This window comes from Sparus aurata, chromosome 12 (genome assembly GCF_900880675.1).
Source record: "Sparus aurata chromosome 12, fSpaAur1.1, whole genome shotgun sequence".
Taxonomy (NCBI): domain Eukaryota; kingdom Metazoa; phylum Chordata; class Actinopteri; order Spariformes; family Sparidae; genus Sparus; species Sparus aurata.
Window position 1 is genome coordinate 26676125 of NC_044198.1, and position 23774 is coordinate 26699898.

The window sequence follows — 23774 nt, forward strand, 5'->3', positions numbered from 1 at the left end:
TGCAGCATGTTTAAATCTGAAAGCTTATTTGAACGAGATTACACATTAATCACGTTAATCGGCGCTGATAATCTGCTGTTTGTTGGATAAAACAAGATGTGAACCTGGCATTTTGTGGACAAAATATTTGATTAATAAATCGAGGCACATTTCTTTGAATACAATCGATAGTATTTAAAGCAAAGATGATTTTCTGTTTGTCTGTTTTATATTATCGATTTCGCTGCAAAATGAAAATCTTTGGGGTTTGGACTGTTGACAAAACGTCTGTGTGGATTTATTTCTTTTATTGACCACCATGCACATTTGTTTCACACTTGATCTGTGCAGCCACCAAGACAAAATGCTCTGTAAATATCTTAAATTGTTCATTGTTTTTCATAATCTGAGCACGACGGGCAGAGTGACACTTTGTCCCACAGTTAAGGGAACTTGTGTTTGTAGTAATAAGGAAGAACTGAAGAGTACAAACAAAGAAAATAAGGAACTTTGATCAGAGAAAAACTTTTTTCTTAAGTTGAGAAAAATATTTAGATCAGACTTTGTTATTTGGCCTTTCGGGGCTTCCTTAGGGAACCATTTTGCATCTTAACGATACAGTATAATATTACAATATAATAGAAACAGAACAGGTGCTCGCTCTTTGTCTCCAGGGGATGAAATATCTCAGATGATCGATGGTTTGAATCCGTTTTGTGAAGGAATGACTGCATCACTCTGATCTGCGACAGCGACACGATGCTTCGGCTTCTTCTCGTTGAATTTGCTCGAGCATGTCGGAGCGCAGTGTGACAGATTGTGTGTATGCACTTAATCCATGTGTCTTCATAAATATGTTAATTCATTAGATATGCATTCTGTCAACACCGTCTGAGGACTTTAACAGGGCTTTACATTTTCATGACTCAAACGTCAAACGTTAAAACTGCTTAAGTGTGACGTCACGGTGGAAATGTTCACACATAATGAGGAGATTGACATGTGTCAGACTGAAAGTGTAAGTTCGTAAAGAAATAAAAATATAACTTTTATTTCTCCATAAGAAATAATCTTTTCAGAGTGCAGGATTAGCTGTTAGCATTTAGCATTTTATCAAAAAGCTGGTGGATAGTTTCAGTAGTCTGGTTGGTTATAATCTGTAGATTATTTTCATGATTAATCGTTAAGTCTTCAAAAGTGACGTCTTCAAATTGTGTCTTTTGTCCAAAACCCCAAAGACTTTTCATTTACTGTCATGAACGTTGAAGTAAAGCTGCAAATCCTAATGTTTAAGATGCTGGAACCAGCAAACGTTTTATATTTCTGCTTTTAAAAATGGCTGAAACAATTAAAGCAAGGCGAGTTTATTCGTACAGCACAAAACAGACACAAGGCAACTTGAAGTGCTTTACAGGGTTATGAAATTATATCAAAATATATTCAAAACAAGTAGGAAGACATTAAGAAACAAAACATCAAAACAGAAAGTTAAGAAATAGGAAAATAAGCTAAAATAGAAGACGTTTAAAAGAGACGAGACTAAATAATTAAAGGTGCAGTTCAAAGCCTCGAGAAGGAGAAAACAAAAAGGTCTTCAGCCTCGATTTTAAAGAGTTGAGCGTCGGAGCGGACCTGCAGGTTTCTGGAAGTTTGTTCCAGATTTGTGGCCCAAACTTGCTGAACACTTGCAGGCGTTGCTCCATCAGGGGAAAAATGATTTTCCTTCGACAATCGACTTTTTCTGTGGAGCTCTAACTAAAAGGCTCGTGAGTTCGATTCATCAGGGGCATCAATTAATGCTAATGTTGCTCCTTCACTGCTGTATGTGTCCGTTTGCTAAGTTCACTTAAGCACTTAATGTCATTTATAAGACTTTTCCACCAACATTAGCTGATCTACAGAAGAAGAAGAAGAGAAGAAGAAGAATCGGCCTCCTGTCGAACACATATTGTAAAAAGAACTCACACACAGCAGCTAGTTGTAGCTGCAACACAAAAGAGAGACGTTATTTCTCCTGATAATCACATTTGAATAAAGATATTGCACCTTTATAGAGTCAACTGGTCCAGTCGGTATTTAATTCTGGATCTTTTATCTCACAGTTTGTAGCTGTAGACGTCTGCACAGGGCTGAGAGGTGACAGTCTGTCTTTTAGGTGCTCACACTGAGTTTGAGTTTAATGTGAAGAGGTGGACGGCGGGCTGGGTTTGTGTTTTCAGAGAGTCGACCGCTGAGATGGAGGCGCTGCAGATGGTGTGATGGATCAGAGCTGTTCTCCTCGCTGGCAGATCCGGTGCAGTTTTTAGCTGCGGGTCGTCTCAGCGTGTCGGCCATCACGCAGGAGGCAGTCGGCCTGTCGGTGGTGACGAGGAGATGAGACACCGGCTGTGATTTTGGGCTCAATTATTTTGAATTTAAGCAGGAAACTGCAGGGGCGGGTTGAAGTTCGTGCAGGAGGACGATCCTCCGTCACGCCAGCCGACAGCGCTCGCATTGATTTCTGTCGAGGCTGGTCCTCCATAATGTGAGGTGCAAACTTCATCAGTTGAAGGGATATTTAATCCATGGTCTAAATCACTGTGAAACTGTTAGACTCCCTCTCGAGAGATCAAGTTAGCAGACCGCTAATTTACGGAGTTTTATCAACCTCAGAAACGACCGCACGACAACAATACACTGCAGTAAATGGATCCAAATATAAACCGCCACCAAAAAGCCACAAATAATGCTCAGAACAGCACCAAACTTCAGCAACAGTACAAATAGGGTCTCAGCACATAGTCCGGGGCATCTAACCTCCGCTAGCTTAGCTGGATTTCTATTGTGAAGCTAAAAACAGAGTTCAACTCTCCTCCATCAGCTTCCGGGTCGGGGAAGTCCCGACGCGACGATTACCGAGTGCAGTTAGAAATGCTCAATTCTGTTCTTTTCCCTGTCCGCTCTCGATAATAACTGTTATAAACTGGCAGGTAAGACACATATGAACTTTGATTGCTTTTCCATGGAGTCATAATCATACATTTTCATCCATGAGCCGCGGAACTCTACTGCACTCGGTAATCGACTCGTCGGGACTTCCCGTCAACAGGAAGCTGCTGCAGAAGAGTGGTAAATTTAGTCAGCTTTTCAGTAGAAATCCAGCTAAGCTAGCGGAGGTTAGATGCCCCGGACTATGTGCTGAGACCCTATTTGTACTGTTGCTGAAGTTTGGTGCTGTTCTGAGCATTATTTGTGGCTTTTTGGTGGCGGCTTATATTTGGATCCATTTACTGCAGTGTATTGTTGTCGTGTGGTCGTTTCTGAGGTTGATAAAACTCCGTAAATTAGCGGTCTGCTAACTTGATCTCTCGAGAGGGAGTCTAAAACAGTTTCACGGTGATTTAGACCATGGATTAAATTTACACCGGAATATCCCTTTAAATGGATCAGAGTGGGTTGAGGTGGAGGTGGAGGCACAGAGGGAAGGCAGAGAGCTAATTTCCTCTTTGCTGTGGTCGGGTCGCTCTGTGGGAAATCAGCCATCAGCTTTGGTTTGAACCCAAAGCAATTAGAGGGAATGGAGCCGGACTCCAAAACAGATATCGGAGGATGTGGAGATGAAAAGCATTACATCACATGTTGACTGAGTGCTTCCTGTAATTCTGCATAATATAAGTAACATTTATGGTTGTCTGCCAAAGAAGAGGCAGGATTTTGTTTTTTTCATGTTGTAGTTTCAGGGTTGAGTCACTCAGTGGAGAGCACAACTCTCCCCTTTAATCCAATCAGACCCAATCCAATATCAAATAAAACAGAAATAAATCAGTTTTATTTGGATCTGCATCAAATTGTTCTCACTCGTAGATGCCAGCCACTTAAATGTGCCTGATTTTTATATCAATATCCATCCATTATCCCCTGAGAAATACCAATATGATAAAAAGATACCCAATCTTGCAACGTTATCTGGATCTGCACCAAAAGTTAAGTGGATCTTTTCTGGGTCGAGACTCGTCCTCTGTCTGAGTTTAGTGAAAATCTGTTGGGTAGTTTTTGTGTAATCCTGCTGACAAACCAACAAACAAACCAACAAACAAACGGACAGTGACAAACTAAACCAAGCAGTGTTGGGAAATAAGCTCATGATTTAGTTGCACATGTTAAACATGGATCATGTCTGAGAATAAACACAAGATACGTCTGATATTCAGTGTGAAATTAAACTCTCCTGGCTGAACACGTGAATGTTTGTAATCCTACTAACAACAACATGAGGGAGACGAGCACTGAAGCCTCTTGTGGTCAAAATGAGTATTACAGAAACAAACACAAAAAGTTTTTCTCCTGAATTTATTAAAATGTAGGATTGTTTTTCAGATGTTCCTGGAGCTCCACACGAGAGGAAAGTCTCGGAACATTCTTCTTCTTATTTTAAAGACAGAAATGGCTCCAAATGTTCATGATTGTAAAATGAATATCTTTGTGTTTTGGACCGCTGGTTGTGAAAATATCACTGTGGTACTGAAGAACTTTTGTGATTTAAAGTGTTTTCTCTCTTTGTGTTTATAATTTGAGAGCTGATGGAAAAAAACGTTTGGCCAGAACAATCTTCAAGTTCCTTATGTATATATATATATATATATAATCTGCTTTTAAATATAACTTAAGGGCATTTTTTCTTGTTTCACACATTGAAACAAAACAAAAATGTTTCCTGAAATTTTTACACATGAAAAAAACAACATTTTCTTCTGGATTTCTTTTTTTTTTACTCGGTTTCATGTGTGATTTATTTTTTTTTCTTCCTGAAATGTTTTTTTTCACTCGCTTTCAAACATGAAAACAAGACAAACAATTCTCCAAAAATTATTTTTCTTACTTGGTTTGATTTTTTTCACTCTTTTTTAAAAAATAAATAAATAAAAAGAAATGTTGTGTCTCAGTTTCACACAAATTCTCATGATATTTTTTTTTATATGGAAAAAAAACTGCCCTGATTTTTTATTTTTATAAAGATGTAAAAAACAAGATTTTTTTCCCCCCACCAGCTCTCAAATCATAAACACAGAAGAGAGAAAACACTTTAGATCACTTTAGATTAGAAAATTGATCACCAGAAGAAAAAGCAATCTTCACTTTCCCCTCAGGGCTTCCGTACCGTGGTGATGGTTGCAGATGTGTCATTTTTGTCCAACCAACGGTCCAAAACCCAAAGATATTAATTCAACAATCACGTAAAACATAAGAATTTAGCTTCATCTTTGCTTTAAGATGAGACATTCCTCTGGTGTCGAGCTGCAGGAACGTCGTCTTCGGTTCCTTCTTCAGGTTTTCTTCTCCGCTGAGTTCAGTCTGCTGTGTTTGATGTGCTGACTCACAGCTCGCTCGTCTGATGGAGGCGAACGAGAAACAAAAGGCTCGCGTCTGTCTGTCTGCCTGTCTGCCTGTCTGTCTCACATCTTGCTTGGTGGGGGTTACTGTGTCTCTATATTTAGCAGCTCTTCTGTCAGTCGAGGACTTATTCTTCACAGATTCATGGAGGGAGCACCACTCCATCTTCCACTCTGTAATTGTATCAGAGCGCAGCGAGTCGGGTCGGACGATACCGCCTCTGGAGAGCAGCTGGGATCTGAATCTTCATTCTGGGTTCATGCGGAGGACTGCAGTGTTGATACCTGCAGTTATTGTTTATTAAAGGCATCATGGGAATGACTGAAGCTCTGCAGGTTCAGGAGCAGAAGTTTCTTTTTATTTTTCCCAGTGAGAGCAGGAATAGTTATATGTTCTTTCCTCTTTTCCCCGGGTGGAAGACACAAACAACACCTCTGTGACTGCACTTTAAAAAACAGTTTAGAGAGACATATTTTATACTGAGCACCAGATCTCACAAGTGTTTGTGTCTGACATGATTTCAGTCATGATTTCATCTTCAAGCTAAAAAAATCAGTGAAGCTGCATCGACGCCTCTTTTATTTCTTCGTGCTGAGTTGCGCTTAATTGCTCGTTTTCACAGATGTTCTCTGTGATTAGGTGGAGAAAAAAAGTACATCAGCATCAGAGAGCAAAAACAGCTGGAAAATATCTGATATCAGCAGAAATCCAACATCATACATCCCTAAAAATAATCAGAGGTGAGAAGTTACAAAGTAAAAATACTTAATTCTTGTACTTTGACTTCTCCTCTATACATCTGAACTTTCTCCTCCTCACATTTACAAAACAGCCTCGTTACTTCAGTTTGATGCAATTGAGGTCATCGCCTTCCCAACATCACACGACTGATTTCAGACGTAAGAAGCTGTAAACAGACAGAGAGGGAGACTGGAATGTGGAGAAAAGGCGTGTTAGTGTCTCGTATCTGCAGAGAGTTTCTGATTTTCTCTCTTTGCTGCTGCTCGGGACGCTTTACCAACCCAACATGTGTCTATTTGACGTCCTGGGAATGAGACTCAACAATCAACTGTCTTTGTGGTGCGTTCAGGAACAGCTGGGACAAATCCTGCAGATTCTACCTTTAACTTTAATAGTCTTTGACATCCATTAATATGACGTGAGCTTCAGTTAGCTTTGACCACAAATGTCCTTCAGATGGAGACTTTTTACTCTGATACTCTGAGTACATGTCAGAGCCTGTAATCTATTACTTTACTGGAGTAAACAAGCTGAATCAGTACTGTGTGTGTGTGTGTGTGTGTGTGTGTGTGTGTGTGTTTAAAACCTTTATTGTATTTGTGCCGGATGAGGTCACCATGAGGTTAATGTTGGTGGTTTTAAGTTGAGACTTTGAAGAAACTGACAGAATTTGAAGCAGGGTAACTGCTAACTGCTGCTCACTGAACTTTTTGCTTTAGCTATCTTTGGTTGCTGCTGTTAGCAAGTAGCTCAGTTAGCATACTGAAGCATTTAACAGATACAGAGAGAGAGATTTCCCTCAAAAAACAGAGTTAAAGAATAAATAAATAAAGGACAAACCTGAATGAAACTGACTAACTGTCTTCTAGCGGTCCAGACTGCGAGCTCGGAGCACCGGGGTCGGGTTGTTGGTGTTGTTACTGCCGCTAGCACAGGAGCTGTGGACTGTGAGGCTAACTGGTTAGCATGCTAACTCCAGTAGATTTCTCTGGAACGTGTTTCACAGACGTCACAATGTCAAAACCTGTAATTTCTTTACATTCTGCCCATCATTTCAGTCAATTCTTGGGTGTTTGAACTCGAATTCTTACATATTGCACCTTTTTAATCTGTAAAAACTTCAAACTTCTGTTCCACTACATTTATTTGAAGTAGGAGGAAAAATAAAAAGCATCTGAATATTGTTCAACGGTGCAGTACTGTACCGTCTGTGCAGAAGATGAGAGAGCTTTGTTGGATTTAAACGTTGACCACAACTTGGCTGAATCTTGGTGTGTGGACACAGTCGGGATTTAGGTTGCTGGGGGATTTCAGGGATGTTGCTAGGTCAGTGGATTACCTTGTAATAGATCTGTGGGAGGGCTGAGGACACACACACACACACGGGATGTGTTGGCTTGTGTCCGGGGGCTTTAATCCTTGAGGTAAACATGCTAACTCCTCCTGGACGCTACGATCGACACACTCTTCTCTTTTCTCCTCCTCTCCTCAGGTGTGAATAACGATGACTCCCGTCCTCGCTGTTTGAACATGCTGCTTGGGTAGCGAAGCTGACCGAGAGGAGCGACTACCCTCGTACACTCCTTATCCTCCACACACACACACACACACACACATAGAGTCGGCCCGATTCAACCACAGCCATGCTGATCAAGGAGTATCGCATCCCCATGCCGATGAGCGTGGAGGAGTACCGCATCGCTCAGCTCTACATGATCCAGGTGAGTGGACAACAGAATTACTAATAGTCAAAATGCTGTTTATCTCAAATTAAAGGATTAGTCTGGTGGTGCTGGGAGGTACGAGGGAGCTGGAGTGTGATTCAGATCATGTGCTGACACGAGTTCAGGTCCGTGTGTGAAGGCGGCTGGAGGTCACAGTGTCATCGTGTTGTATTCTAGCAGAACAAGAGCACTTTCAGAGGGTCAACAGGCCGGTGTTGTTCTGCACACCAGATGGTGCCCCGTATGCGGCAGGGTTGTTTTCTGGTTCATAATTTGGAGGAAACAGACACAGTAGTAAAAATATGCAGAGAAATTATTCTCCTCTGGGTAAGGGTAATTTTATTTAGTGTTTGAATTAGACATTAGTGAAGGAAAATTAAAAGACACAAGAAGTTTGTTCTGACAGAAATCACCATGAAGCCGTTATTGATCTCATTCAGTCACTAAATGTGTCGTTCCATCTCTTCTCTTCTGTTGCGTCACCTCACAACACCGCTGGGGTCCAAATCACATGTGACTCCAGTGGTTGCCAGTTTGTTGTAGCTAACGTCGCTAACACCAACGAGCCAACGTTCAGTCAACGGTGTTCTGCTATTGCCTGAAAACCTTGATAGAATTCTGACACAGAGACAAACAAAACAATAAGTTGGTATTTGAGATTATTAACAGACGATCATGTGGTCAGAGTGTGTTGTCAGTTCCTGGATGACGAAGGCATTGCTGCCACTGACTGGCCCGTCTCGTTCCCCTGACCTGAATCCAGTTATGCACCTACGGGATGTTATGTGTCGTTCAGCCGACGCTGCTAAGTACGGCCACAGACTGTCCAGGAGCTCAGTGATGTCCTGATCCAGGTGTGGGAGGACACCACCTGCAGAGTCATCAGGAGGAAGTCCAGACGGTGTCGGAGTGCGTACAGGCTCACTGCTGAGTCACATCATGAGCTGCTTCATGAGTTCATCTGCCGGTGATTTAAATTTTTTACTTCGACCGTCAGAGTGATTTTGAATGCAGCCCTCAGTGAGGTTGATGATTTTAGTTTCTGTTGATCGTCGTTTGCTTCTTTTTGTTCTCAACAAATTATAGAAAGTACATCAGTAAAGACTTTAAACTTGAATCATTCGTTCATCAAGATCTGACGTGGGTTTAACGTGTTCCCTTAATGAGTTGTGCACATGTGGACTGATAATAATAACAACAATGATAATATATATATATTTTTATCTTTTCATTTATGAAGCACTTTTCATAACAAAACCACAAAGTGCTTTGCGTGTTTGAACCATCAGGACTGAAACAAGGCAACAATAGAATAATACAGAAACAAAACGGATTACAGCAGAAATATAAGATTAAAAGAAGGAGAGGAAGAAAGATAATAAAACAGACATGACAGGATTAACTCAACTCGATATCAGCTTTGATAAAACACATGATTAAATACACACACACATACGCATGCACACACACACACACACACACACACACACACACACACACACACACACACACATCCCGAACCCCTCCTGCTCAGCGTCACAGTTGAGCACCGGTTGCCACGGTAACCGGTGACATCAGCTGCAGCATGGCGGGATGGGGCTGCCATCATCTGTTTGTGATACGGGCGAGAGATGGAGGGAGAGAGAGAGAGAGAGGAGGTGATGGCGCAGCGACGTTACCGTGACAACATGTCTGACTGTAAATACTGCTTGTCACTCAGGTACGGGAGGGGGTGGACACAATAACACGACCAGCCTGAAGTTATGATAGATTTTAGTTTTTTTGGCTGCTGTTTTGTCTGTCGTGGGGAAAAAAATGTCAACATTTACATATCAATCCGCCGCTGAAAGTAGTCCCAGACATGTCTGTAATAAAATCCACAGTGAGCTGCTGTTCCAGGTAGTGAAGGAAACCAAAGTGTCGTCAGTGAGAACCGGTGGGCCTGAAGTTCAGCGCCACAGACGGGACGGGAAGTCATGAAGCATTTAGAGACATTTTTTCATCAGAATTCAAAATTTAATCTCAGTATTCTGAATTTTAACAAAATTCTGACTTTAATATCTAAATTAAAGACGGATAGAAACTCAGATTTCCGACTTTTTTCTCTTTAAATTCAGAAGTCGAGTAAAAACCCAGAATTTTGGCATTTTCTTAAGAATTCTGACTTTAACGTCAGAATTAAAGTCCAGGATAAAAACTCAAGTAGAAGAATACTTTTTTTATATATAAGAATCCTGACTTTTTGTCTTGGAATTCTGCGATTTTATTTAGAGCTTTAAAGTCAGAGTTCTTAGATTAAAGTCAGATGATCCCACTCTGATGATTAGCAGCTTTGTGTTGCCCATGTTCAATGTCCCAGTTTAGATTATTAGCATGCTCACATTTGCTAATTAGCACTAAACACAAAGTACAGCGGAAGTTAAACCTCTCAAGTTGATTACTTACATAAATACAATTATTGTATATATTCTTCTTCTTCTTCTTCTTCTTCTTCTTCTTATTATTATTCTGGACTTTAAATATGTGAATGATGAATAATCTATGAACAGAAATCTGACCTAAATGTTTATTTTTGACATTTTATTCTGAAAGAAAACAGCAAAATAGCCTAAAATCCCTGATCTTAGAGTCTCCAGTTTTCTGTTGTGAGAAAAAAAACCCTTGTGCAGCTTTTCTCTGCTTTTTTTTTCCCGTTTTTATCCACTCTCTGCAAGAGTGCGAGTTGTCTTTGCAGTTTTTGTTTTATTTAACGAGCGAGCTGACAGTTTGATCCATGAGAGTTGTCTGTTGCACAGATTTGAAAAATGGCAGAGTGGCTGAAGGAGGAGGGGGGTATGAAATGTGTGGGCAGCCAGCGATAACGCTTGATGCATGAGGTTCTGCTGGTGCTCCGGTTGGACTGAACGCGGGCCTGAGGAGCGGAGTTTTGTACCCTGGTTTATGCTAACCTTGCAGTGTCACATAAATTATTCAGGGACAGCTCAGCCCGGCAGAAACGAGACCCTCAGCGAGGCCGGACCCATTGTAATTCCACAGACGTGGTCCACAGTGTGTCTGCCGGGCTGGGCTCTAATTGTACTGTATTTCTTTTCCTGTCAGCTGTTAAATATTATATTACAGTTATTCTAACTCTCAAACAGTTCTTGTCTTTGTGTCTAACTGACGAGTTCCTCTTCTCACAATTATGGCCTCGTGTAGATCTTTAGTGGTCAAACTCTGCTGTGTTCTCCATCACATCACTGCATCTTTATTACGTTCACGGATTTCAGTAACTCTTAACTTTAATATTTTACTAAAAACTTCCGAGGAAGATTCCTGGAAAGAAATAAGTGATGTCGGCAGCAGGTGTTGGAAAGCAGACCCATTTCAAATCAAATGATCCAGAGATGTTGATGTTTTTATTCCACATATTCTTCTTTCCTTTTCAAAACCTGGTGCCTACGTTACCCATGATGCAACTGAGCGACTGAATGACATCGCTGGAGGCATTTTTTTTTATCAGATTCCTGCAGCTTCCTCTGGAGCCATAAAATACTTTTTTTCATGAGACCTGTAAACATACTTTAATGTGTAAAAATGGTGGAGTTTCCCTTTAATTAGACCCCAAACTGACATTTCTGCTAAACATCTGCAGGTTGGTGTCATCATTGTGAGCACGTTCACTTGCTGACATTAGCTTGAAGTGCAGCCTCACAGAGCTGCTGAGGTCTTGTTAGCTTCCTTCAGTGTGTGTGTGTGTGTGTGTGTAAGAGTGTGTGTGTGTGTGTGTGTGTGTGTGTGTGTGTGTGTATGTCTAATTTTGCTGACAGCCAAACACCAGAACACACACACCTCAGCAGCAGACGCAGCATCCTCGGTTTCGAAAACAAAAAAAAAGCTTCCACATGGGAAAAGTTTTGGAGTAAAGCCGCATGGAGAGAACTGAAGGTTATATTACTGTGAGGCGGGAGGGGCGGGGCCTGGAAACATGTAACCATGCCAACACAAGTAGCTCTCCATTAGCCATTTGATGGGGACTTTAATTGCAATCTCAACACTTCCTCTGTCCATTTCAAATTAAAAGCCCTCTAGTGTTTCAGTGGACAGAAACCCATCATTTCCTAACAAGTCTTTTAACGTGAAACTAAGGAATCACCGCTGCTGCCGTTTGTTCTCCAGTTTCACTCGTCTTATTCTATATATCATTTTGATGATGAACTTTAGAAGAAGACAAGTCAAGTCAGATGGTTGCCTTGAGAATTGGAAACCTGACGTGTCACAGTTGTCCTGATGGACTGTAGTGCTGCAACGCTCTCACTTTCCTGCTCTTATATCACTATATCAAACCACTCTGCGAAGTTTTGAATTGGCCCAACCCCAGAAGAGACTACCAAAGTTATAAAACCACCTCTGTTGTTTTCATAAGGATCCATAAACCTGCTCCTGGTCAGCGTCGAGGAGTCGCTGTGTAGTCGACACTTGAGCTATGAGCTCTCAGATGTCATTAATACAGATCCTGTGCTCTCTCTGCTGTGCTGCAGCAGACACCAGCAGGGTAATTTAAAGCCCTTAGCTCCTCACCTAAATTACATTACCTGCTAGATTACAGCAATTTTCCAGCTGTTTGCCTCCTCTGACCTTCATTACTGATACCACCTCCCCGAAGTCTTCAGGAGAGAGAGCTCCGTGTTCAATCTGAGCTCTCATTCTTGACCCCGAGCGCCCCACTCCTTGCTGTTAATAATGATCACCGTGATTTGTATTCGCGCTGTGCTGTTCCTCGACCCGCAGCACATTTACAGCGGAAGGAATAAGACGGCTTTTCAATCATCAGTTTGAAACCAGAATACAGCGTCTATGCACAATGGTCACCTGGCCTGTCTCAGCAGGAAGATTCAAATGTTGAAGCCTATACAAACAAAGATTTAAGATTTTAAGATTTGGTTAAAATATTTAAGTTGCAGAGCGTCAGCTGATTTATATTCTGAGGACCAGTGTGCATACAATGTATTTATCATGGGTGTGATGTTTGGCTGACTGGGGACTGAAATGTACATTATCGACGCCTGAAATTAATGTGTGTTTTCTTCTTGAGGCTGCCAGGGGTTACTAATGGAGCATAGTCACACAGCGGCCATTTTCCTTTGATGTCACGCTCACAGTGGGAATGCTGGGATAATGTTTTGATGCTGTTACATGTCGTATAAACGTATTGATGGATGGAAGTGTGGATGGCGCTGCTCAGGAGCAGGGTTAGGGTTACCATCGCGGGTGTGGCAGATGTTTCGTGTCCCATTTGTGTACCCTCAGCTGTCCGTTGTTGCTCCTTGTGTCTTTAGTGTTTCTCTTTCTGCTTCCGTTTTGTTCTGAGTTAAGTTTTTATATATTTCTCTTCTCTTTCTTTGTCTGTTTCTTGGGTTTCCCGCCCTACATTATTAAAGTTGACTTTTTGTTTCTTCTGTTAAACTGTACGTCTTGGTCTCTTGCATTTTACTTCCTCTTTTGCTAAACAGTAAAAAATGTGGCAAAGACACAAAGTATTTAACTTCGGACCATGACAGATACCGACCTCGATCAGATTAGATATCGCTCAGGCAGAGGTCATGTTGTAGGCAACTTGTTTTTAGTTTCTTAAGACATTTCCTTTTTTGCTCAAGAAGTTTCTTCTGGCAAAGCCTCCTGCTCTGTTTTTCTACGTCTGTATGAATGGAAAGCAGACAGATTTGAACAGAAATAATCGGCTATGGTTTCAACAGATGCTTTCAGCTGCTATTTATTTTTTTATTATTGATTGATTTATTGATGAGTCGACCATAAAACGGCTATGAAATCAAAAGTTCCCGGCACTCAAGGTGATGTTCTTGGGTTTGTTTTGTTAAGAGTCCAAAAATGTTTAATTCTATAGTGATGTTAAACAGAAAGAAAAGAAGCACATTGAGCACATTTTATTAACTGGGAACAGTATTTTTGGTAACAAATTGATCCGATCATGAGTAGAAAAGCCTAATCGATTAACTAAGTGTCATTCCAGCACTGGTCTGGCCTCTCCTGGGCTCCTGTGTCTCATCCTGAAGGGGTTCAATATAACTGACCAGCCATCTAAACTCTCTCTGTGCATTCTCATTTGCTGAGTGCTGCCACCCAGACGCCTCCAGTCTAAATGGAGAGCCTCTTAAGGAGATGTAGTGTGTTTATAAACTGATGCAGTAATCCACGGCCTCCTCTGTGAATCAACGGGCTTAATACACGGCTCAGTCTTACAGGATCTGTGGGCCTGAACCATCTGCTGCCTTTTATTAGAGGGAAGCCTCATGCTGGGGAGAAATGGCTGCTTTGACCTCCTCTACGCCGTGAATCTGTCTCCTTTTTAAAGTCGCCTCACCTCGACTCATCTGTGAAAATTAGCACAGGTTAAAGAATAGGAGTGCAGGATTATAAATAAAAGGTTGAATGTGACTTAAAGCAGTTTCTATCTCTCTCTCCGTGTGGCAGCTGTTTTTCTCTCCAGCTCATCACTTTGCCTCTGCTGCATCATCCACGCAGCTCAGAGAGGAAAGTGGATTTCACAGGGTTGAACACCTGAGTGAGAGACGGGAGTGCTGTGTCAGGGTGGCAGGGGTTTAATTGGGAGTCAAAGGAGAAGGAGGGAGGATGAGAGGATGTGTGTCAGTGCTGAGTCTGGATGAGGCTGGACTGTGTTTCACACTGAATTAGCTCTCACCCCCACATTTACCACCAGAACTTGGAATGGAAGGAAAGGTTCTTCTAATTACTCATTCATTTAATTTGCCTTCCTGCCTGTTCAGACGAAACTGTCACGATCTTATGGCTGCAGTGTATGTGTGTGTGTGTGTGTGTGTTGTATTTTTGTGCTTGTGTGTTTTTTGTCTGCTTGCACACGCACCAGCAGCAGATCAACAATCAGAGCCCGTTTAAAAGCCTTGGACATCACACTACCTGCTGCCAGATGATTTCGTGAACCACACTGGTGTCCTCCTGAGTTCCAAACAACCTACAACTCCGCTCCAGTGAACCATTGCCCCATCACCTCTGCAGCACTGCACCTGCCCTGCGCTTGTCCGAGCGATCCGGCAATATGTGTCTCCTCAGCCCAGCTGCAGCACTCCACCTGCCCTGTGCTCCTCTGAGCAGCTCGACCACGCAGTGCTCCAGCTCGACTACAAGCCCACTGCCTGATCTGCGCCCCTCTGAGCGGATAACCACCACGCCGCTCTCTAGGCACCTTCAGCCGCCCTCTCCCCGGACACTTCTTCCAGCTCTCCTCTCGATGTGGAGGAGCAGCGGCTCTACTCCGAGCTCCTCCCGGGTGACAGAGCTCCTCACCCTATCTTTAAGGGAGTGCCCCGCCACCCTGCGGAAGAAACTCATTACGGCCGCTTGTATCCGGGATCTTATTCTTTCGGTCATGACCCAAAGTTCATGGCCATAGGTGAGGATAGGAACGTAGATTGACTGGTAAATCAAGAGCTTCGCCTTTCGGCTCAGCTCTCTCTTCACCACGACAGACTGATGCAACAACCGCATTACTGCGGCCACTGCACCGATCCGCCTGTTAATCTCACGCGCCATCCTTGCCTCACTCGTGAACAAGACCCCAAGATACTTAAACTCCTCCAATTGAGGCAGGAACTCTCCCCCAACCCGGAGGGAGCAGGCCACCTTTTTCCGGTCAAGAACCATGGCCTTGGACTTGGAGGTGCTGGTTCTTATCCCAGCCGCTTCACACTCGGCTTCAAACCGCCCCAGGACGTGCTGGAGGTCCTGGCTTGAAGGAGCCAACAAGACAACATCATCTGCGAAAAGCAGAGATGAAATACAGTGGCTCCCGAACCAGATCCCCTCCGGCCCGTGGCTGCGCCTAGAAATTCTGTCCATGAAAATAATGAACAGAACCGGTGACAAAGGGCAGCCCTGCCAGAGTCCAACATGCACTGGGAACAGGTCTGACTTACTGCCGGCAATGCGAACCAAGCTCCTGCTCCGGTCGTACAAGGACCGTGCAGCCCTTAACAGAGGGCCTCCGACCCCGTACTCCTGGAGCACCTACCACAGAATGCCACAAGGGACACGGTGCTTTCTCCAAGTCCACAAAGCACATGTGGACTGGTTGGGCAAACTCCCATGAACCCTCATGCACCCTGCAGAAGGTATAGAGCTGTTCCAGTGTTCCACGGCCAGGATGAAAACCGTGTCCTGTTTGACTATCAGCCAAATTCCCCTCTCCAGTACCCTGGAATAGACTTTCCCAGGGAGGCAGAGGAGTGTGATCTCCCGATAGTTGGAACACACCCTCCGGTCCCCCTTTTTGAAAAGGGGGACCACCACCCCGGTCTGCCAGTCCAGAGGCACTGTCCCCGACTGCCACGCGATGCTGCAGAGGCGTGTCAGCCAAAACAGCCCCACAACATCCAGAGACTTGAGGTACTCAGGGCGGATCTCATCCACCCCCGGTGCCTTGCCACTGAGAAGCTACCGGACTACCTCAGTGACTTCGGCTTGAGTGATGAATGAGTCAACCTCTGACTCCCCAGCCTCTGCTTCCTCTATGGAAGGCCTGTCAGTGGGATTTAGGAGATCCTCGAAGTATTCCTTCCACTGCCCGACAATGTCCCCAGTTGAGGTCAACAGCTCCCCACCTCTACTGTAAACAGCGTTGGTGGAGGTCTGCTTCCCCCCCATGAGGTGCCGGACGGTTTGCCAGAATTTCTTTGAGGCTGACAGGTAGTCCTCCTCCATGGCCTCCCCGAACTTTTCCCAGACCTGAGTTTTAGCTTCCGTGACCGCCCGTGCTGCTGCACACTTGGCCTGCTGGTACCCGTCAGCTGCCTCAGGAGTCCCCCGAGCCAACCAGGCTCTATAGGAAACCTTCTTCAACTTGACAGCATCCCTTACTTTTGAGGTCCACCACTGGGTTCGGGGATTGCCGCCACGATAGGCACCGGAGACCTTATAGTCACAGCTCCGGACAGCCGTGTCAACAATGGAAGTGGAGAGAAAACTCAATGTCCCCAGCCTCCCTCGGTATCTGGTCAAAGCTCTCCCGGAGGTGGCATTTAAGACCTCCCTGACAGAGGATTCCGCCAGACGCTCCCAGCAGACCCTCACAATACGTTTGGCCCTGCCAGCGGATCCGACTCACCACCAGGTGGTGATCAGTTGACAGCTCAGCCCCTCTCTTCACCCGAGTGTCCAAGACATACGGCCGGAGGTCAGATGACACGACTACAAAGTTGATCATTGACCTCCGTCCTAGGGTGTCCTGGTGCCACATGCACATATGGACACCCTTATGCTTGAACATGGTGTTTGTTATGGACAAACTGTGACTAAAACAGAAGTCCAGTAACAAAACACCACTCTGGTTCAGATCGGGGAGGCCGTTCCTCCCAATCACACCCCTCCAGGTAACACTGTTGCTGCCCACGTGAGTGTTGAAGTCCCCAAGTAGAACGACGGAGTTCCCGGTTGGAGCGCTCTCCAGTACCCCTCCCAGGGCCTCCAAGAAGGCCGGGTACTCTGCACTGCTGTTCTGCCCATAAGCCAAAACAACGCGCAGGGAGGCGACCCTCTCGTTCACTGGGGTGAACTCCAACACATGGCGGCTGAGCTGGGGAGCTATAAGCAAGCCCACACCAGCTCGCCGCCTCTCACCGCGGGCAACTCCAGAGTAGAAAAGAGTCCAGCCTCTCTCAAGGAGTTGGGTTCCAGAGCCCAGACTGTGCGTGGAGGTGAGCCTGACTATCTCTAGCCGGTACCGCTCAACCTCCTGCAGTAGCTCAGGCTCTTTACCCCCCAGCGAAGTAACATTCCATGTCCCCATGGCTAGAGTCACTGTCTGGGGATTGGGTCATTGCTCAAGGATGGATTCAGCCAACCGATAAAGATCCAAAAATTCCTGGGTTTCGCTAATTTCTACTGGAGATTCATTCACGACTTTAGCCATGTCACCGCTCCCCTCACTCAACTAACTTCCCCCAACTCACCCTTCACCTGGCCCCCCCGCTGCTGACCCCTTTAGAAGATTAAAAATGTTATTCACACATGCCCCCGTTCTCCAACTTGGAGCCGTTACCTAGGAGATTGAGTCCATCGTACAGACGGCCCAACACATTCATCTTGACCCCGGCACCGGTCCTCCTAATTGTCTATTCGTACCGGAGAAAGTTCCTTCCCAGGTGCTTCAGTGGGGACACTCCTCTAAGTTAAGTTCTCACCCCGGAGCCCAGCAGACATTACAGTTCCTCCGCCAACATTTCTGGTGGCCGGACTAAGCCAGAGACATGGGAGGGTTTGTGGCAGCTTGTGTGGTGTGTGCTAGGAGTAAAGCATCTCTTCGTTCCCCCTACCTGTGCACCCCACCTTTCATGTGTCACAAATCAAACCCGTGTCCTCCAGTGACCTCAGCCCTCCAGCTGAACGCCCGCCACCCACCCGGCTCATCGACAACACGCGTTACATTTTCATCTTCAAAGTCAATCTGCGATTCTCCCACTATTTTGTTCTCTCCACCCACGACTACTTGTGCAAATCCGAAGGAAGGAAATAATTCAGTAAATAAATAAATAAATAAACAACACTTCACAGACACAGCTAACTTAGCATTAGCCTGTAGCTGCACTTCCACATGCTGACTGGGACCGGAAGAAACTCTGACAGCATCTTGGATGTTGGGTTTATTTTCTGTTTGGGAAGAGGGTTCACTCTGGAATCATTCTTGAGAAAATGAACATTGTAACACACTCAATTTATCTCTCTTGTTGTTTATTGTTGAATCACTGATGGCTGGTGTTTTGTGTTGAACTCTGGAATCTTTTTTTTATGCTTGTCTAATCTTGACCCCCAGAAAGCCAATAGGGTAAAGTCAAGCTGTCGCTGTAAAGATACCTTGAATATCTTTTTAACTGTGAAGAGAAAAGTGAGCCAAATCACAGGAAGAGTTAGCAAATCCTGAGGAGCCAAGATATATTTTACAACTAAAAATGTTGATGTTTTCAAATGTGGAGCAGGTTTTAACTGAGGCTTTGTTGTCGAAGAAAAAACAAAGTTCAGAATTACAGAGCTGCTTCTCGTCCTGTGTGAGTTACAGCTCGATCAGCCCTCCCTTTTCTTCCTCCTCTCACACAGCAGCTCCACTTTGTCCCTCCCCTACAGTTTGTGGATGGGCGTAACTGGTCTGACAGGTTTCATTTGCCGCACAAACACACTGTTAAAATCAGAGCTCAGACTAGTTTCAGTTGTCAGGGAGTGAAACTCAGGCAGTCCTTGTCCTCGAGGGGTGAAATGGCGCAGAAAGCAGCTCAGCTGGACCGAGAGACTTTCTCTTGTCTGATCTGTTTGGATCTACTGAAGAATCCGGTGACTACTCCCTGTGGACACAGCTACTGCAAGAACTGTATTAAAGACCACTGGGACACAGAGGATGAGAAGGGGATCTACAGCTGCCCTCAGTGCAGGAAGAGCTTCATACCGAGGCCTGAGCTGCTGAAAAACACCATGTTAGCAGTTTTAGTGGAGGAGCTGAAGAAGACTGGACTCCAAGCTGCTCCTGCTGATCTCTGCTATGCTGGACCTGAAGATGCGGCCTGTGATTTCTGCACTGGGAGGAAACTGAGAGCAGTTAAGTTCTGTCTGCAGTGTCTGGTCTCTTACTGTGAGAAACACCTCCAGCCTCATCATGATGTGGCTCCATTAAAGAAACACAAGCTGGTGGAGCCGTCAGAGAAGCTCCAGGAGAACATCTGCTCTCGTCATGATGAGGTGATGAAGATGTTCTGTCGTACTGATCAGCAGTGTATCTGTTATCTCTGCTCTGTGGAGGAACATAAAGGCCACGACACAGTGTCAGCTGCAGCAGAGAGGACTGAGAGGCAGAGAGAGCTGGAGGGGAGTCGACACAACATCCAGCAGAGAATCCAGGACAGAGAGGAAGATGTGAAGCTGCTTCAACAGGAGGTGGAGGCCATCAATGGCTCTGCTGATAAAGCAGTGGAGCACAGTGAGAAGATCTTCACCCAGCTGATCCGTCTCATGGAGAAAAGACGCTCTGATGTGAAGCAGCAGGTCAGATCCCAGCAGGAAACTGAAGTGAGTCGAGTCAAAGAGCTTCAGGAGAAGCTGGAGCAGGAGATCACTGAGCTGAAGAGGAAAGATGCTGAGCTGAAGAAGCTCTCACACACAGAGGATCACAACCAGTTTCTACACAACTACCCCTCACTGTCAGCACTCAGTGAGTCTACACACTCATCCAGCATCAATATCCGTCCTCTCAAGTACTTTGAGGATGTGACAGCAGCTGTGTCAGAGGTCAGAGACAAACTACAGGACGTCCTGAGAGAGACATGGACAAACATCTCACTGACAGAGACTCAAGTGGATGTTTTAATGCCACAACCAGAGAACAAGACCAGAGCTGACTTCTTAATATATTCATGTGAAATCACACTGGATCCAAACACAGCACACACATATCTGTTATTATCTGAGGGGGACAGAAAAGCAACAAGGATGAGTCTACAACAGTCTTATTCTGATCATCCAGACAGATTCACTGAGTGGGAGCAGGTCCTGAGTAGAGAGAGTCTGACTGGACGTTGTTACTGGGAGGTGGAGAGGAGAGGAGATGGAGTTGGTGTAGCAGTCGCATACAAGAACATCAGCAGAGCAGGGGATGTAGATGAATGTGAATTTGGATGTAATGACACATCTTGGTCATTATATTGTGACACAGACAGTTATAAGTTTTATCACAACAAAGTCCAAACTCCTGTCTCAGGTCCTCGGTCCTCCAGAGTTGGAGTGTACCTGGATCACAGTGCAGGTATTCTGTCCTTCTACAGCATCTCTGACACCATGACTCTCCTCCACAGAGTCCAGACCACATTCACTCAGCCTCTCTATGCTGGACTTTGGTTCGGCTGGTCTGGAGACTCTGCTGAGTTTTGTAAACTCAAATAGACTGAAGTCATTTCAGGGTCAGTGGGTTAAATTGTGTGTTTCATTTCTTCAGACTTGTTGTGTTTCCATCATTGTTGCTGAGAGCTGATTGTTGTGGCATTTCTTCACTGCACACAGATCACCTGTCAATCAAACATTGTGGGCGGTACTTTGACGTCTTCTTGTTGTTCTGTAAATGTTGGACTTTCTTCAGGCGGCGCTCCTTCCTGTGTCTGTTCAGCCACGGAGGCTCTCGCTGCTCCTGATGACTTCAGTTCACATGATCATAATCAATAAGGAGATGCTTCATTATTTGCTTGTACATAGCTGAGATTCTGCTCCAACAAACTGATTGTGTGGATGAAGTGAATCTGTTCATTAAATCATTGAACAAGAGTCGTTTAACAGACTTTACTGACGGGACATATGAACAAACTGGAAAGTGTGTCCATGTTTTACTGTTATGAACAAAAGACGGTTCAGATTTTGATTCTCTTCATATTTTGTTTTGTTTACTCATTCTCGTCTGTGACTCGTACTAAACCTTTGTATTTGTCAGAGAAAAGAGAAATAAGATTTATTAACAAGGTGGATGAAAGAAAACACAGCAACAGACTGTTTATCAGGTCGCACGTGATGAAATTTAATGGTTGATTTGATTTGAAAACTTTATCAGTCGTGGGAAATTATTAGAAGTGCACAATAAAATGATGTCCATCAGTATCTACAGTATCTGGTGTTATTATTAAGAAAAGAGCAGCTCATACTGGTTTTTCTTCTTCCTGCTCCTGTGATGATTATGCACAAATAAAAGCACAATTATAGGATCAAACCTTCACCTGTGAAACAAACAGTGTATCACCTCCCTCTGTGCTGCCATCCTGCAGAAAAAGAGCAGAGAGGAGAGCTGTGGCGAGGGCAGCGGCGTGGAGATCCTGGAGAACAAGCCCTACGAGGACGGCCCGGGAGGCTCGGGTCAGTACACGCACAAGGTCTATCACATCGGCAAACACATCCCGTCCTGGTTCTGTGCCATCCTGCCTCAAGCTGCCCTTCGAGTGGAGGAGGAGTCCTGGAACGCCTACCCCTACACGCGAACCCGGTGAGACCGCCACACATCAGGAGAATGATTCATCACATGTTGAAAACATTTGCTCTGTGATACGCACACATTACATCAGCTGATGTCAGGCGGCTGGCCTTACCTAAAGTAGAAACACCGAAACTCTCAGCGATAAAACGTTAATGGTTTTTATTATACAGCTTCTAGATTCATAAATTAAACGAATGAAATAACATTCAGCTGATTCTGCTGATGGAGCCGTTTCTTTATTTGGAACAATTTCAGCTGAATAATCACTTTTTCATTTACTGCACACACTGCTGCCAACTTTGAGCCACATTTGCTGAGATTGTATCTTCTCAAAGGTTACTTAGCTCCTCCAGCTCGACCAGCCTGACTGCTTCATCAGACCAGCAAGATATTTTTATGAGCGTGGCAGCGATTCTTATTTCTAATAGATTAGATTTGCAGGACGTCACCTGCTGTAAACTTTGTTTCCCACATAGACATTGATAAAAATCAGGAGCCAGTAATGAAGAAGAATATGTGATGCATAGTGTCGAGTTTCAGGCCTTTTACACACTCATAGAGATATGTTTTTGTACCATTAAAAAAACAAAATTCTGTCCATGCGACCTGTCCAACACTTAAACTTGCTCACCAGGACAAACGGTAGCTAAGAGTCTACATCAGGAATACAACAGAGACCAGAGGACATTCTGAACATGCTCAGTGAATATTTATAATATTGTTATATATCATTGGTTATCTTATTGGTATCAGCCATGAAAAGAAGGTGATTATCAGTTATCAGCTGCATCTCATGTCCTATCCTCACTTCTATCGGCTCATCTGTTATTCATCGGATGCTAATTTGTTTAGTGTTATTTTTTTTGGTGACTCTGCACTTGTAAACATCCGTCTCTGTTTTGTCTCTCAGGTACACCTGCCCCTTTGTGGAGAAATTCTCTATAGACATCGAGACGTATTACAAACCAGATACTGGAAATCAAGTGGACGTCTTCAACATGTCCGCTGCTGAAAAGAGACAGAGGACTGTAGGTGAGTCTGTCACCACACACACACCGGCCTGTTGTCGTCTCCTCTCAAGTCGAGAATCAGGAGTCAGATTCACACGATGTTATTAGCAGAGAAAACAAAGACAGTGTGATGCAGCGGAGTGCAGACTGTGGAGAGAGAGCGCTCGTGTTGAGCCTCTGAATACTAAAACTCACCAGGCTGCAGGAAAAGTGTGCAGTCTGCTCCAGACACATTCCCTGCAGGGAGTGATTACATAACACACACACACACACACACACACACACACACACACTGTCTGTCTCACACACACACACACACACACACCTTGAGGCAGGTGTTCAGTCGGGACGTGGTGACTGATCTGTCCTGCTGCTCACGTCTGCATCAGCGCAGCATTCGTGTGATTCTTTATAACTTTGTGCCCCTCGCAGACCCCATAGACATCGTGAAGGACTACATCCCTCCTCACGAGTACCTGGTGGAAGAAGACCCGAAGCTGTATCAGTCCATCAAGACCAAACGGGGTCCGCTGTCAGACGACTGGATCGAGGAGATCAACCAGAACCATGGGCAGAGCCCGGTCATGTGTGCCTACAAGCTCTGCAAAGTGGAGTTCAGATACTGGGGCATGCAGTCCAAGATCGAGCGCTTCATACACGACGTGGGTAAGTGTGGCACTCTTTGACACCGTCACCTTCAAATCAATTTATTTTCATCTTGTCTCTTTCTCGGAGTAAAGTCTTGCTTACAAAATCGGAAATAACCTTTAAAAGTCAGGCAGATCCTGAAAATGAGGGAAAAGTCAGGAGATGTTATAGATTTAATTGACTAATTTTGAAAGTTTAGGAATAGTCCTGAAAAAGTTCAGACAAACTTTACCCAGAAAAGTTATGAATGAATAAATAATAAACCATGAAAGATGA

General features: G+C 44.4%; 2 protein-coding genes across 3 annotated transcripts in view; both read left to right on the top strand.

Moving 5' to 3' along the window:
- pitpnm2 (phosphatidylinositol transfer protein, membrane-associated 2) overlaps window positions 1-23774 on the top strand; it is a 46244-nt gene that overhangs the window by 756 nt on the left and 21714 nt on the right. For both annotated transcript variants that reach the window (XM_030435517.1, XM_030435516.1), the window contains exons 2-5: window positions 7583-7811; window positions 21635-21849; window positions 22751-22872; window positions 23283-23516. In XM_030435517.1, coding sequence (XP_030291377.1) covers window positions 7734-7811; window positions 21635-21849; window positions 22751-22872; window positions 23283-23516 — 649 coding nt within the window. In that variant the 5' untranslated portion in view covers window positions 7583-7733. The remainder of the gene's footprint in view (window positions 1-7582; window positions 7812-21634; window positions 21850-22750; window positions 22873-23282; window positions 23517-23774) is intronic.
- LOC115592587 (tripartite motif-containing protein 16-like) lies at window positions 18883-21470 on the top strand. Its single transcript, XM_030435519.1, has 2 exons — window positions 18883-20505; window positions 20587-21470. Exons 1-2 carry the CDS (start codon window positions 19095-19097, stop codon window positions 20766-20768), a joined length of 1593 nt encoding a protein of 530 aa, XP_030291379.1. The 5' UTR covers window positions 18883-19094; the 3' UTR covers window positions 20769-21470.